At 36.0% G+C, this 13071-nt stretch overlaps 1 protein-coding gene across 6 annotated transcripts; it reads left to right on the top strand.

Moving 5' to 3' along the window:
- The first annotated feature begins 2570 nt into the window (after window positions 1–2570).
- Window positions 2571–12769, top strand: LOC100802141 (small RNA-binding protein 11, chloroplastic). 6 transcript variants are annotated; one of them, XM_041017806.1, is made up of 9 exons: window positions 2571–2905; window positions 3861–4122; window positions 4259–4327; window positions 4423–4529; window positions 4683–4725; window positions 5532–5767; window positions 5884–6036; window positions 9654–9723; window positions 10267–12769. In XM_041017806.1, the coding sequence occupies exons 2-9, from the start codon at window positions 3933–3935 to the stop codon at window positions 10350–10352; spliced, it is 954 nt and encodes a 317-aa protein (XP_040873740.1). In that variant the 5' UTR covers window positions 2571–2905; window positions 3861–3932; the 3' UTR covers window positions 10353–12769. The 6 variants fall into 6 exon arrangements, 5 of the variants coding, with proteins under 5 accessions (XP_040873740.1, XP_040873741.1, XP_025985252.1 ...); XR_005892469.1 differs by having other exon boundaries at window positions 2573–2905; window positions 3882–4122; window positions 5951–6036; window positions 12607–12769; XM_041017807.1 differs by having other exon boundaries at window positions 2573–2905; window positions 3882–4122; window positions 12607–12769.
- The last annotated feature ends 302 nt before the right edge of the window (window positions 12770–13071 follow it).

Here is a 13071-nt window from a genome sequence, read left to right as displayed (position 1 = left end):
CAAGTAATTAAAGCGGGTCAATTGATATATCTTGGGAATCTCTTTTTACATTATCACATGTATTATTAATTTTTCTCTAGTGCATCTACTGTGAACACGTTAAAAATTTACAATGTATTTGAGATTGTACTAGGCTCTACTTTTTAGCCAAATGCGCCATAAATGTTTAGCAAACTTCTTCCTCGTACATGCTGGTTTTTTCTCTCTCTTTTAAACTTGAGTCCGTCTATTATTGTATAAGCACTTAGATATCATATAATTTATTTGTATAATTGAAGAAATCAGTTTAAACTATTTTCACATAAGATATAAGTTGTTTTCATTATTTATCCTAGAATGCTTATTGAAGTAAGTTGAAAACAACTTATGGACATATCATAAGCTATTTTCATAAGTTTTTGCAAACACTTACAGAAGGGCAGATAAGCCCAAGTAAACTTTAAATAAGCTCTTCTAAACATACCTTAATTTGATCATTGCTTAGGAATGTGAATGCGTGGTTCCAGCTTGAATATATTTAAAATGCTGAGAAATGTGATTATTTTAGTAGGGATCAGGTGCCAAATCCAAGTTCTCATATCTATAGATTCTATACTTATGATTGTTGAAACCACATTGAAACTCGTCAAATTTGCTTCTAAAATAGTCAGGCTAATGGAAATGATTAAATACGTGTATGGGCATACATGTAGTTATCTATTTGCTTTTATTAGTACCCGTTCAACTTTTTATCATAAGGATAAAACTGTAAAAAACTTATAACTCTCATAGTTATTAGTACTGGCTTATAGTGGTGCTATCATGATGTCTCAACTGCTTTCAAAAGCTAGCTGTATTTCACGTAAGTTTGTGGCTGGCTAAATTGGCATCTAAATTGCAGCATCACATCCTGGATAGCTGGAATGACTGCTATGCTCTAGATATTGAAAATTTTGAAATATCTTCTTTGCCCATCCCTAATTGTACCTTATTTACTCGTTAAGAGGATTTTTGGTGTCCTATACCCATCCATGCAGTGAGGCATTTTAGGATTAGCAGCCTCTGTTCTTTATTACACAAACTCATGACATATTGTGAGCCATAGGAATTTCAAGCTTACTCTTCTCATAAACACAAGGAAATTGCATAGCCCACCCCCTGCTACAGCAGATTGCCACTACTTCACCCTTGTTTTTGCATCGTGAAGCCGCATATGCCTGTTTCTCACTCTGTGCACTTTGCTCTCTCAAGTTTCCAGCAGCCAAACATCTGTTCATGCTCTGTTTGTCTCTGTACCCTCTACATTTTCCTGTCCCTCTGCCTCTCTTTCATCCTTTTCCAACCAAGCCCAACACTGTTTCTCCAGTTTTGATTTGAGTACTTTAGTTTTGAGCATGTTATACAGAAACTATTTGCTTTGGTATAGCAGCTGCTTTGCTGTACCATTATAGCATATAGGGGTCAGGTACTGCTCTATAATGTGGGGTTATTTAACTACTTTGACTACACGACCAAGGTATTTAGCTTTTACTCTCTATAGTATTTGAAAATACAATCAACCATTCAAGCTTTTGCTTTTTGATAAATTTACTTGTTCAACTACAAATCAATTAGAAATCCTTCAATATTACATTCACTCCCGCAAACCCAATATTACATTCAATCCTTGGCTAACGACAACTCAAGGATTTCATGTACTATATCATTTACTTTATAAAAAAATTATGCCTCACTATTCAACTTCAAGTATTATTTGACAAGCATATATAAACTTAATATTCAAAGTATTATTTTTCAAACCTCTTTAGGCTTCAATCTTTAGATTCTTAAAAAAAATCTACTTAAAGATATTCAAGGTTGGTTCAATGATAACTAATAAATGTGAAGAATGTGTCTTAGTTGTACAATGAATGAAAGAATAAAAGTTTTGAAATAAATAAGAAGTTTGTTCTTTTTTAGAAGAGTTAGAAATATTTAGGGATTACATTCTAAGGAAAAACGTAGAGTCAAAAGATCAGAGAAATGAAAGAGGTTTCTAGGGAGAGAAAAAAAGCTTACTCAACTATCACCAGCCAGCACATTTATTTTCGTTTCGTGACAAGGTGTTAGGAGAGAATGGTCATGTTCAAAGAAGAGAGAAGACTGATCTCATTGGTCATAACTTGTTTAAGATTGAGTACGTGGATGGCAATAAACTGAAGTCGCATTGTTATATTGATGAAAATATGGTGTAATCACTTAGAGCAACTAGTCAAGATGCAATCATCATGAAACTTCTAGGAAAATCAGTGGGACTCATTATTTCCTTACCATTAAGGTCAAGTTGAAGTTTTTAATTTAATATTTCTTCATGTTTAAACTTAACGTCTAATGGAAGTTTTTAATTGTCAGAGTTGAAAGACAATTTAAATTCATAGTTTTTTAAAGTTGAAGAACTAAATTAATCAATTTAAAAGTATAAGGACGAGAATCAATTTAAATTCATGCTTTTAAACTCTGTTTTAATTTGAAACTTTTATCTGAATTTCTTTTTCTTTCTTTTTTTTCGTTCTACGGAACGATATCTATAGTTTAGGTATTTTAGAATGACAAAAAAAAAAATAAAAAGCAAAGGTGTGAAGAGAGAAAAGAAAAAAACATGATTTGTGAAAAGAAAGGGTTTGTGGATTCTGCGGCCCATGTATGATTAACATGGGGCAAATAGTTTTCTCCGCTCACTGCACAGAGGAAAAAAGGGCTTTGTTCATCTACCCCATCTCCATGCATGCTGTGAATCATCCAATTCCCACCAATGTTCTCTCAATGCAGAAAACCATTTTAACAGTTCCATTTCTTACCTTGGAGTTGCAGTGCTTAGAGTAGGAATCGCTCTAGATTTTTTCCTTACAACTGGGGGAGGAAGTGGATTGGATTTGAGTCTTCATTGGTAATCTTTAACCCATACTTGTTTTATTTTGATAATTTTTTGCATGAAGATTGATTTCACTTTTCTGTGGGGTTATGTTGGGTTCGATTCAAGTTTCCCTCACACATGAATTAAACCTTCTCAAGAACTTTGCTGTTTGAAAATTTAGTTACATTTAGTTTATTTGTGTATGACTGTGAACCATAACGCTGTGGGGCAGTAATTTAGGAGGGCTCACAAGCCAAGGGGCTTTGACGATGTATTCTTTTATATAGGGTGGATCACATCAGTCTGAGTAGCTTGACAGGTGGATCCACTAGGATTTCTATAACACTTTTGTAATTATAGTACCCCTGGTACTCCTATTTTAATATACATACCCTATTTTGCTGATAAAAAAAATAAATAACGCGGTGAATGAGTAACTAGAACTGTGCTGAACTTTTTAAAAGCAATTATTCCTCATTGTAAGCCTTTATAGTTTATACTTAAACAGGGAAACAGTTATGTGCTAGGAGAATAATCCTAAAATATGGTGTATCAGTAAAACTCTTTGGAAATCTTTGAGACTAGATTAGTACTTAATGTCTGAAATGATCTCATGAACGTAATCTAATAGTCCACTGCACATAAAACTCTACTTTGTAAGAATTAATAATTAAGATAACAAAATTAGCATAGAAATGAGCTAAATAAGTGTCTAAACTCTGGTTGTCCTTACATCAAACATTTGTGTTTTAGTATCGACTAGAATTGCTAGTCTCACGTGCTGGTCTTTGCTACTGGAAACACATGTCTAGGCCACTAAGGTAGCTTAGTAGCTTTAACGTGATTTAAGATGGAGTAAACAAATACCAGCTATAAGGATTATACTTAAGTCTAATTATTTTAGTTAGAATGATCATAAACCTTGCTCTATAATCTTTTTTTCTGTAAACAAATATCAGATTGGAAGTAACTGAGAATTGATTTGTAGTTCCTCCTTTTCACTCTTTAGCTGGAGAGTGTGTCGTTTTGGGGAACCAGGAACGGGGATGGCTTAGAAGAAATGTATGTGAAAACGGCTTGTTGTTTCACCCCTAGCCTGCGGAAAATGCTTTATTGTGTTTCGGATATCAATTTAAAGTTCACAGTTATGCGAATAGCCAGTGCATTAGTGAATGGCAGCGCTCTTCATTTCCACTTACCTAGATTTCTATATGTGCGTCATCATTCATCAATCAAGTTGTTTGTCACAGGTCTTCTCCAGCTTCTTTCTTTTCTCCTTTATTTTTTTAAAAAATACTAATAATAATTGCACCTTTTGAGTTTTGATAATTCATCTTGAATGTTCAATTTCAACTGTTAGTTTTTTCATTTTATTTTGCAATACAGGGCTTTCCTATGATACCAATGAACCGGTTCTGAGAGATGCCTTTGGGCAACATGGTGAAATCATTGAAGGTAAAATCATAGATCTTTTTCTCTTATTTTGGGTCCCAAATTGGTCGTGTAACTATGTTTCAGTTGCAACCATTTCATTTTTTTTTCTTTTGCAGTTAAAGTAATATGTGATCATGTGACTGGAAAATCAAGAGGATATGGATTTGTGCGGTTCCTTTCTGAAACTATAGCTGCTGCAACTCACAAAGAAATGAATGGCCAGGTTTTTAATTTTTTTAGTTCCCATTTTTATTTAATATGAATTTACTATTATATATCACTGTCTTTAAAAATAGGTAGATTTACTGGCTAAAAACTTAGCTTCTATTTCACCCAACATTATTATATGTGGACCTTGTTCCTTATCATCTCATAGATACTGGATGGAAGATGCATTCGAGTGAGTTATGCACACAAAGGTGAGCGACTAAGTCTGCCAAACAATGCATAAAACAGTTCATGGTTGCAACAGGTTCACTTTCTAACTATGATACTTGAAGTCATTGAATGCACCTTTTTTCATTTGATGGCAATCTAGATAGTCTCAGTTTGTTTCGATGGCTTAATTGTTGTTCTCATGTTCCTTGACCTTGAAATACTAACATACTAACATCCGATGAATGACAATAATATATAATTTAGGATTCATTTTGTTTTGATGGATGGCTTGAATTGATGTTCTCATATCCCTTGCCCTTGAAATACTAATATCATATCATAAGATCATTGATAATATATAATTTGGGGCCGAGCTGTTTCTGTTTGTTTCTTCTTTTTCTTTTTTTGCTGTAAATTGTTACTTGAAACAGAATGATGAGTGTGGTACATTGGCAACAAAAGTTCATCTTTAGTTTCCCATTTTATTTTCTTGACACTTATAATGAGATTAGTATTTGAAGGGACAGTGTGGGAACGAGCTTGAGGGTAGATTCCGAATCATAATTATCATTGCTGAAAGGCTGATCTTGTGTTTCACACTTTCACACCATCCCCTGAAAATTACAAAACAACACCCCGCAAAATCGTAAATATAAACCTTGTCCCATGCACCCTTTGGTACTTTCACACCATTCCCTGAAAATTACAAAACCACACTTTCCCGCCCATTTTTTCCTCCTTGTCTTCTTTTCTTCTTCGGCTTCTGCTTTCTCTCTCTCTGCATCTTTCTTTTCCCTACCCTATGCCTCTGTTGGAAAGTTTATTCTAAGGATTTCCACGATGCCAGATTTGGGGAACCTATCTCTCTCCGCGGCTCTCAAACTCTCTCACTGCTCCTCCGATGATGCCCTTGACGCTCCTGTCAAAACCCTAACCAATGGCTTCGGTTCCAAACCTGCCTTCGAACCTCGGGTTTTGAAGCGCACCCGTGGCTCCCTGGATCGGGTCAAGAAGCCCCCCACCGCCGACAAGGCCTTCCAAGATTGCCTCAAAGATCCTTTTCTAGTTGGCGCTCCCAAGATGGTATTTTTTTTAACAATCTTTAAATTACTGATTAATGGATTCGGCATGTAATTAACTGTTTTTGTTTTAACTGATAATGGGTTTCATTTAATTTTTTGTTATGTGTCTGGGTTGAGGGTGAATGTTGTTTTTGCTGCCATTTTATTTACCCTGGGGATGATGAGCTCTTGTGTTCTGTTCGAGGATGTGACGCGCGCTACCATTCTGAATGTGCAAAAGAAGAAGCTGTTGGGCCTTCCACTCTGAAAAAATTCAAGTGTCAACAACATGTAGGCTTTTAGTGACATGACCCTCACTTCCTTAATGCACTGATTTGCCTTTGCACATGAATTTACATGTATTGGCTCCTACTTTATACACAATCTTAAGAAGCACTTTTATTAACATGTATTGCCTAAGTCTCTACTTCTCTTTGTTCTCTGTTCTGTCCTTTCTGATTTACGATTAGTAGTTCTCTGATAGGGTTTGGGGTTTGGGGTTAGGGGTTTGCTTCAGTTGAGACTTCTATTCTCAAAAAATAATCCAAATCACCTAGATCCTTTAGGGAAAAACAACATTCAGTTTGGAGATAAGGGACTGAATGAGACTGGAACTGCTTCCAATTATCATGATGTCATCCACATAGACTAGGACATAAACAACAGATTTTTTACTCAGAATAGACAAAAAGAGAAGGATCACACTTGCTGGAGGAAAATATAAACTGTAGGAGAGTAGGTTTTAGTTTATCAAACCAAGCTTTGGGAGCTTGTTTTAAGCCATAAATGGCTTTGTGCAGTCAACCCACAAGCTGCTTGTTGGGGGATTCAAAGGCTGAGTCATATAGACTTCCTCTTGAAGGGTTCCATTGAGGAAATCATTCTTCACATCCAGCTATTGTTGAGCCACTTATATGTGACAGCAAGTGAGAGAATTAACCTGACAGTGACAGGTTTAATGACAGGGGGGGAAGTTTCATTGTAGTCATACCCTAGCTGTTGATGGAAACCCTTGGCAACAAGCCTGTCTATATATTTATTGACTGTCCCATCAGGATTTTCCTTAATCCTGAAGACCCATTTGCAGCCAATAGCTTTTCTTGAAGGTGGCAAGTCAACTAGAGTCCAAGTGCCATTTCTGAGTAAAGCATCATATTCACAGTAAGCCATGTGGGATTGTTCAGGGCAGATTATGTGGTTTTGGGCTCAAGATGAGTGAGAAGTAATATAGGGTTGAGTCTTGGCTTAACAATCCCAGATTTAGCACGAGTACACATGGAGTGTACACTGTCAGGTCCAACAAGGGAAGGCTGTAATGGGGGTCGGATTGAATAGTATCAATGACTGATGAAGTTTCACTGAGATTGGTATGGATGGTTCAGGTTCATTAGCTGGTAAAGATGGTGAAGCATATTGACTGTCAAAATGTGTTGGAAGTGGTGTTAGAAGAGGTGTTGGGATAGTAGAATCATGAATAGTATTAGTGGTTGGAGGATGTAAAGTAGGTTGTAAGGGTGTTAGGAGAGTAAGAGTTGAGGTTATGTTAGGTGGTTCTGAGGTGAGTAATGAGGGATTGGGAAAAAGAGTTTTGTAGGGAAAACTGGACTCGTTAAAAGTTACATCTTTGGAGATGTATATTTGACCATCAGCAGCAAAGCACTTGTAGCCTTTGTGAGAGGTAGAGTAGCCCAAAAAGATGCATTACTGAGACCTATACTGCATATTGTGCTTGTTGTAAGGTCTGAGCAGAGGAAAGCAAGAGCAGCCAAACACCTTGAGGAAACTGTATCAGGTAATTTCTGAAATAAGCTTCGGTAGAGAACTTCATTGTTGATGGAAGAGGAGGGAAATCAGTTGATAAGATAAACACTTGAAGTGAAGGCATGGTCCCAATAGTGAAGAGGCATATTAGCTTGAGAGAGTAAGGTAAGACCAAGCTCCACTATATGCCAATGCTTTCTTTCAACTACACCATTGTGGTGATGGGTGTCGGGCTTATCAATCTGTGTAAAATTCCTAGATCATTGAGAAACTTGGTGAAGGGTCTGAACTCTCCACTCCAATCTGAATTGACAGCTTTAATGGGAAGATTAGACTGAGTTTGAATATAGCTTTGAACTTGTTTAAAAATCTCCGATGTTTCTGATTTACTTTTAAGTATCCCTAAGTAAACCTACCATGAGCATCAACAAATGTAATGTAATACTTAAAACCTTAGGGAGGAGGAACATGTGCAGGACCCCACAAATCAGTAAATATGAGTTCATAGGGTTTTGAATTGACAGATTTAGATCAAGAAGGTGGAAGTCTATGAAACTTACAACCACAGCAATGATTGCAAAAATCAGAAACATTTTTATTGATTGGTGGAATATTACAGTTTTTAAAGACAATTTTCATAGCATCCATACTAGGGTGACCTAGTCTAGAATGCCAAGTTGAAAAGGAAATTGAATTACAAGCTGTATTTACAATAGGAACAACAGAAGCACTTGTATTAACAGAAACAGATTGAGGAGTCTGAGGCACCAAAGATTGTAAAGTTGGAAATTGGTAAAGACCATCCTGTCCCACCAACCCTTGAAGAAGTATTTCCTTAGTGTCCTGTGATTTAACAAGACAAAAAGAAAAATGAAATTCAAAGAAAACATCATTGTCTTTGCAAATTTGACTCACTAATTAGAGTTTTAGTAATTGAGGGAACAAACAGCAGATTATTTAAGACGAGACAAATTAGGTTTTAAAACAGAGGGAAAGGTAGAGACACCTGAATTGATGTTAAGTCCCTGACCATTACCAATAGTAATTTGGTCAGGACCCTCAAAAGGAGTTAACTGATGAATGTTGAGACATATTGGTGACATGGTGAGATGCACTAGAGTCAATATACCAGCTCTGTGAGGGAGATTGAGCAGTGCTGGTGAGATAAGCCTGAGGAGTAGCCTAACATGTAGAACACGAAGGCAAAGGGTTGGGTGAAGTGTAAGGAAGCTGAGTTTGGTATAATTGAAGATAGGCAAACTGTGGTGGGAACCTGTATGATGGAGTCCAGAATGGTGCGCACCACTGAGCTGGTGCTTGAGTTGTGGTAGAGGCAACAAGAGAGCCCATCAGAGTAGTTATACTCTAATATTCCCACTCTTTTATTTGTTCTCAATGATTCTCGTAGTGTCCAGGTCAAGGATCATTGCAGACTGCTAACAAGGCTGGTCCAGAGTGGAAATATTGTCAGTCCTTGGAAGAAAATAACAGGAGCACTTTTTTTTTGTGATTCATGTGGAAGAATTTAGCTAATGTTATGACAAAACTAGTCAAGTAACTGTGTTAAATTCTTGTATATCCTCTCCATTAATAGGTTTAGTTTTGACTTAGTTGGATACTAAATAAAATAACTATGAATTCAAATAAGGAATCGGCTTTCTAATTAGTCTGTTATTAGCTTTTGTTCTTGGTGTATTAATATAGCTCAATAGCTCATTAAAGAAATTAAATTCATTAATATAAATTATTAAGAAGTGTAGTTTCTATAAAGCATTAAATACTACTTGCATATCCTCTCCATTAATAGGTCTAGTTTTGATGAAGTTGGATACTAAATTAAATAACTATGAATTCAAATCAGGAATTTTTTTCATCTGATTAATGCTGGATCATTTTAAGTGAAAATCTATTTTATTTAATATTGAAACCCCTTCCAATTCCATTGTGATTTTTATTAAATAAAACTTGTGGTTCTCAGAATAATTTCATGCAGACTTCACCAATCCCTCTGTATGCATCAGTTGGTTAAACATTTGTACTGTTGTTAGTCTTTCTGAAATTATATAAACTAGTGTCTTCCATTTTATTGAGCATTAAATTTTGTATTTGGTTTTACTTTGGCCTGAAATTATTTTATATTATTTCAGATTAGAGATATCTGCACAAAAAATGCTGTCGTATCCCATCTATTGGAGTATATTGACTACTCTGATAAAAGTATGTTTTTGCTATGTTTTAAATGTTCAACTAGAATTCCATTAGCTTGTTTATTGAATGAAGTTATATGAATGTTCTTATGCAATTTGGTTGATTTAAACATTTTATTTTCTTGATTGAGTGTAATGTAGTTGAGTCATTCAATATTTTACATTCCTTCTTTGATGATTGAGGTTTATATGAACTGTCTATAAGTTTGATAACCAGAGAGAAGGGCTCAGTGTAGTCCAAGCTGGGCTGTTGGTGAAATCCCTTTGCTTCCAGTCAAGCCTTGTATTTGTTGATGCTGCCATCTGGATTTTCCTTGAATCTAAAGACTCATTTGCATCCTACTGCTTGTCTATGGGCTTGAAGAGGAACTAAGGACGTTATATTGTAGCATTACTTTGCAGATTCTCATACTCTAATTGCAAGGCTGTTTGCCAAATGCCAATAGGGGTCCGTAAGGGCTTGTATCATTGTTTTTGGTTTTGCATATTCTAGATTTGGAACGGGTATGCGTGGGAAGTGTTTGGTTGTCTAAATACAGGGCAAATTTTGTAGGTTGGAATGGGTGTGCTAAGCATTGGGAGATGATAAGGCAAGATGGATCATGGATGAGGCAATGCTCGTTGAGCTGGAGTGGCTAAAGAAGAGGAGGGGATGTTGTTGCTGTTAAGGTGTGGGAATTTGTTGGAGGGTTGGTGTGAGGAGTGTGTAGACTGTGTAGTGTTTAGTGGAGTCTATGATGGGGATACAAAATTAGGTCAAGGGGTGAGAAAGAGGTTAGGATAGGGAATTCAATGCTTATTAAAGATGACATCTTTGGCCACAAATTATGCCCTAAGTCATGAACTTGTATGTCTATGATGCTGAATATCCCAAGAAACTACATCTCTTTAGAGTAATAGGACCGTTTCTTAGGGTTATAAAGTTTGAGGAAAGGAAAACAAGCACAACTGAAAATTGAGAGATTTGAAACACAGCGTTCAATTGAACTATATAGTATAGGGATTATTAAAATTTAAAGCAGCGCTGGGAAACAATTTATGATCCCAAAATTTAAAGGGCAAGCCTGTTTATATGCTTGTGTTTGTGCTCTGCTAAGCCATTCTGGTGGTGTCACTGATTTGTGTGAGGGTGAGTCTGAATGATTCCTGAATCACCCAGTAAGAGCCTTGGAAAAAGGTCTGAACTCTAATCCTGGTTTGTCTGGATATGCAATGGTGGGGAGACAAGAAGGGTTGACAATTCTCTGCCAATATTAAAAAGTGGTACATATCACGTGGTACATTGTTGCTGCAAAATTTTCTTGCATCTTTGTTTGTGTTCTTTTATACTTTTTCCTACTTGAATGTCAGACTTAGATTGATCTGAATGCATGAGGAGAGTGTTTCCTTCGCTCTTTATTTATAATAATCAAAATTGAATACAAAAGATAAAGAGATCCCTTGATTATAGGGATTATACAATCAAAGTAAATTACATTGAAAACAGTAAATGAAAATTAGGAAACAAATCATATTCCAATGGGAAACTAATCATATTTCAACACTCCCCCTCAAGCTGGAGCATATAGATCGTATGTGTCCAGCTTGGAACAAATGTAGGATATCCTTGGGCCTCTAAGTGACTAGGTAAAGATATCTGTCAACTGATCATTTGAATTGACGGTGGTGACTTCTCCAGAAATTATCTTGCATAAAGTGACAGTCTATTTCAATGTGTATAGTCTGTTCATGGAGGATCGGATTAGATGCTATTGCAAGGCTGCTTGGTTGTCACAAGTTTCATGGACCCAATTTAATAGAAAGTTCACTAAGGAGTTGCTTCAATCAAATCAGCTCACACTTAGTAACAGACATAACTCGGTATTCAGCCTCTGCAGATCTGGCCATAGTTTTATGTTTCTTGCTCTCCTAAGAAATGAGATTCCCACCAATTAGGACACAATATCCTGAGGTTGTTCCATATTGACTTACTTTCGGACTTTGTTTGAGATCATATAGGGCTTTTTATAACTTGCAAACACTAGACAGACCTTGAGCAACAAACCCAGGAGGTGGCTTCATATAGACTTCCTCAGCTAAAACACCGTGTAGGATTGTATTTTTTATGTGATAAAGGGGCCACTGCTGCATAGCTGCCATGGACAGTAAGAAACGAACAGAGGCCATCTTGGTGATCAGATAGAAGGTTTCTTAGAAAGGAGAGTCTGAGACATGAGAGAAGAGACAAAAAAGTGGGGGAGGAGAGAGAAATGAGTTTTTTATTTTCTTAGAAAGTTAAAGATTTAATTACTATTATATCCCTACATTTAATTTTGAAAAATAAAAGAGGTGATTGATATTTTAGTTAAAAATTTTGTTGTTGATTGCTATTGTACTCATACTAAAAAAAATGGTGTGAGTGCATTAGCAAACCCATATATATATATATATATATATATATATATATATATATATTAACAAGTCTGAACAGGGTTACATGAGAGGAAAGAAGCTATAGCTTAGGACCTAAATACAACCAGAAACAGCTTTATAAAAGCTTTACAACAGATATAAGCAGCTTTTCTAACAGATATGATTTACGATAGAAAATTGTGACATTGTTTGATCCATATCAAAGGGTGTTGACTATTGAATGTGAATCAAATGGACCATTATGTAGTGCTTTTTGTTTTAAGGCTCATTCAGTTCTATCCTCTCAATTTATCTCTCATCTATCATTTTATTTCCATTTTTACCAAGATATGAATGACATACCCAACTATAAGTTGTTTCCTACCCCCTCTTTTTTTAATCAACTTTTCCTTTATGTTTTTTTTTTTGAACAATACTTGTCAGGATGTATTTTAGTATTATGTCAGCATTGTAAATTAATATTTATTATGCGTCTTTCTAGATTGATTTGCTACCTCCTTCAATGGGTGAAGGGTTATCTTACGATGCATAAGCTTGGACTGGTGTACAGAAAAAGGTTTGAGTATGCCTGTGCCTATGCCTATGGTGTGTACTCAACCCTATAAGTTGACTTGACTCTTGTCTATTTATAAATTGATTTGTTACATGGATATTTTTCTATGGTTAAATTTTGTGCCAAAACTAAATTTTAGACTGTGCCTATGCCTCGTTTGTACTTATAATCCCACATTCGTGTTGTCTTTGTACATTGGGGTTGGGGGTTGGGGGTTTGGGGTTAGGGGTTAGGGGTTCGGGTTTCGGGTTTAGGGTTTAGGGTTTATGGGATAAGGGTTAGGGGTTAGGGGTTTAGGGTTTAGGGTTTAGGGTTTAGGGTTTAGGGTTTAGGGTTTAGGGTTTAGGGTTTAGGGTTTAGGGTTTAGGGTTTAGGGTTTAGGGTTTAGGGTTT

This window comes from Glycine max, chromosome 8, assembly GCF_000004515.6.
Source record: "Glycine max cultivar Williams 82 chromosome 8, Glycine_max_v4.0, whole genome shotgun sequence".
NCBI lineage: Eukaryota > Viridiplantae > Streptophyta > Magnoliopsida > Fabales > Fabaceae > Glycine > Glycine max.
The sequence above is the reverse complement of the archived record's forward strand: the minus strand, read 5'-3'. Positions and strand labels throughout refer to the sequence as shown.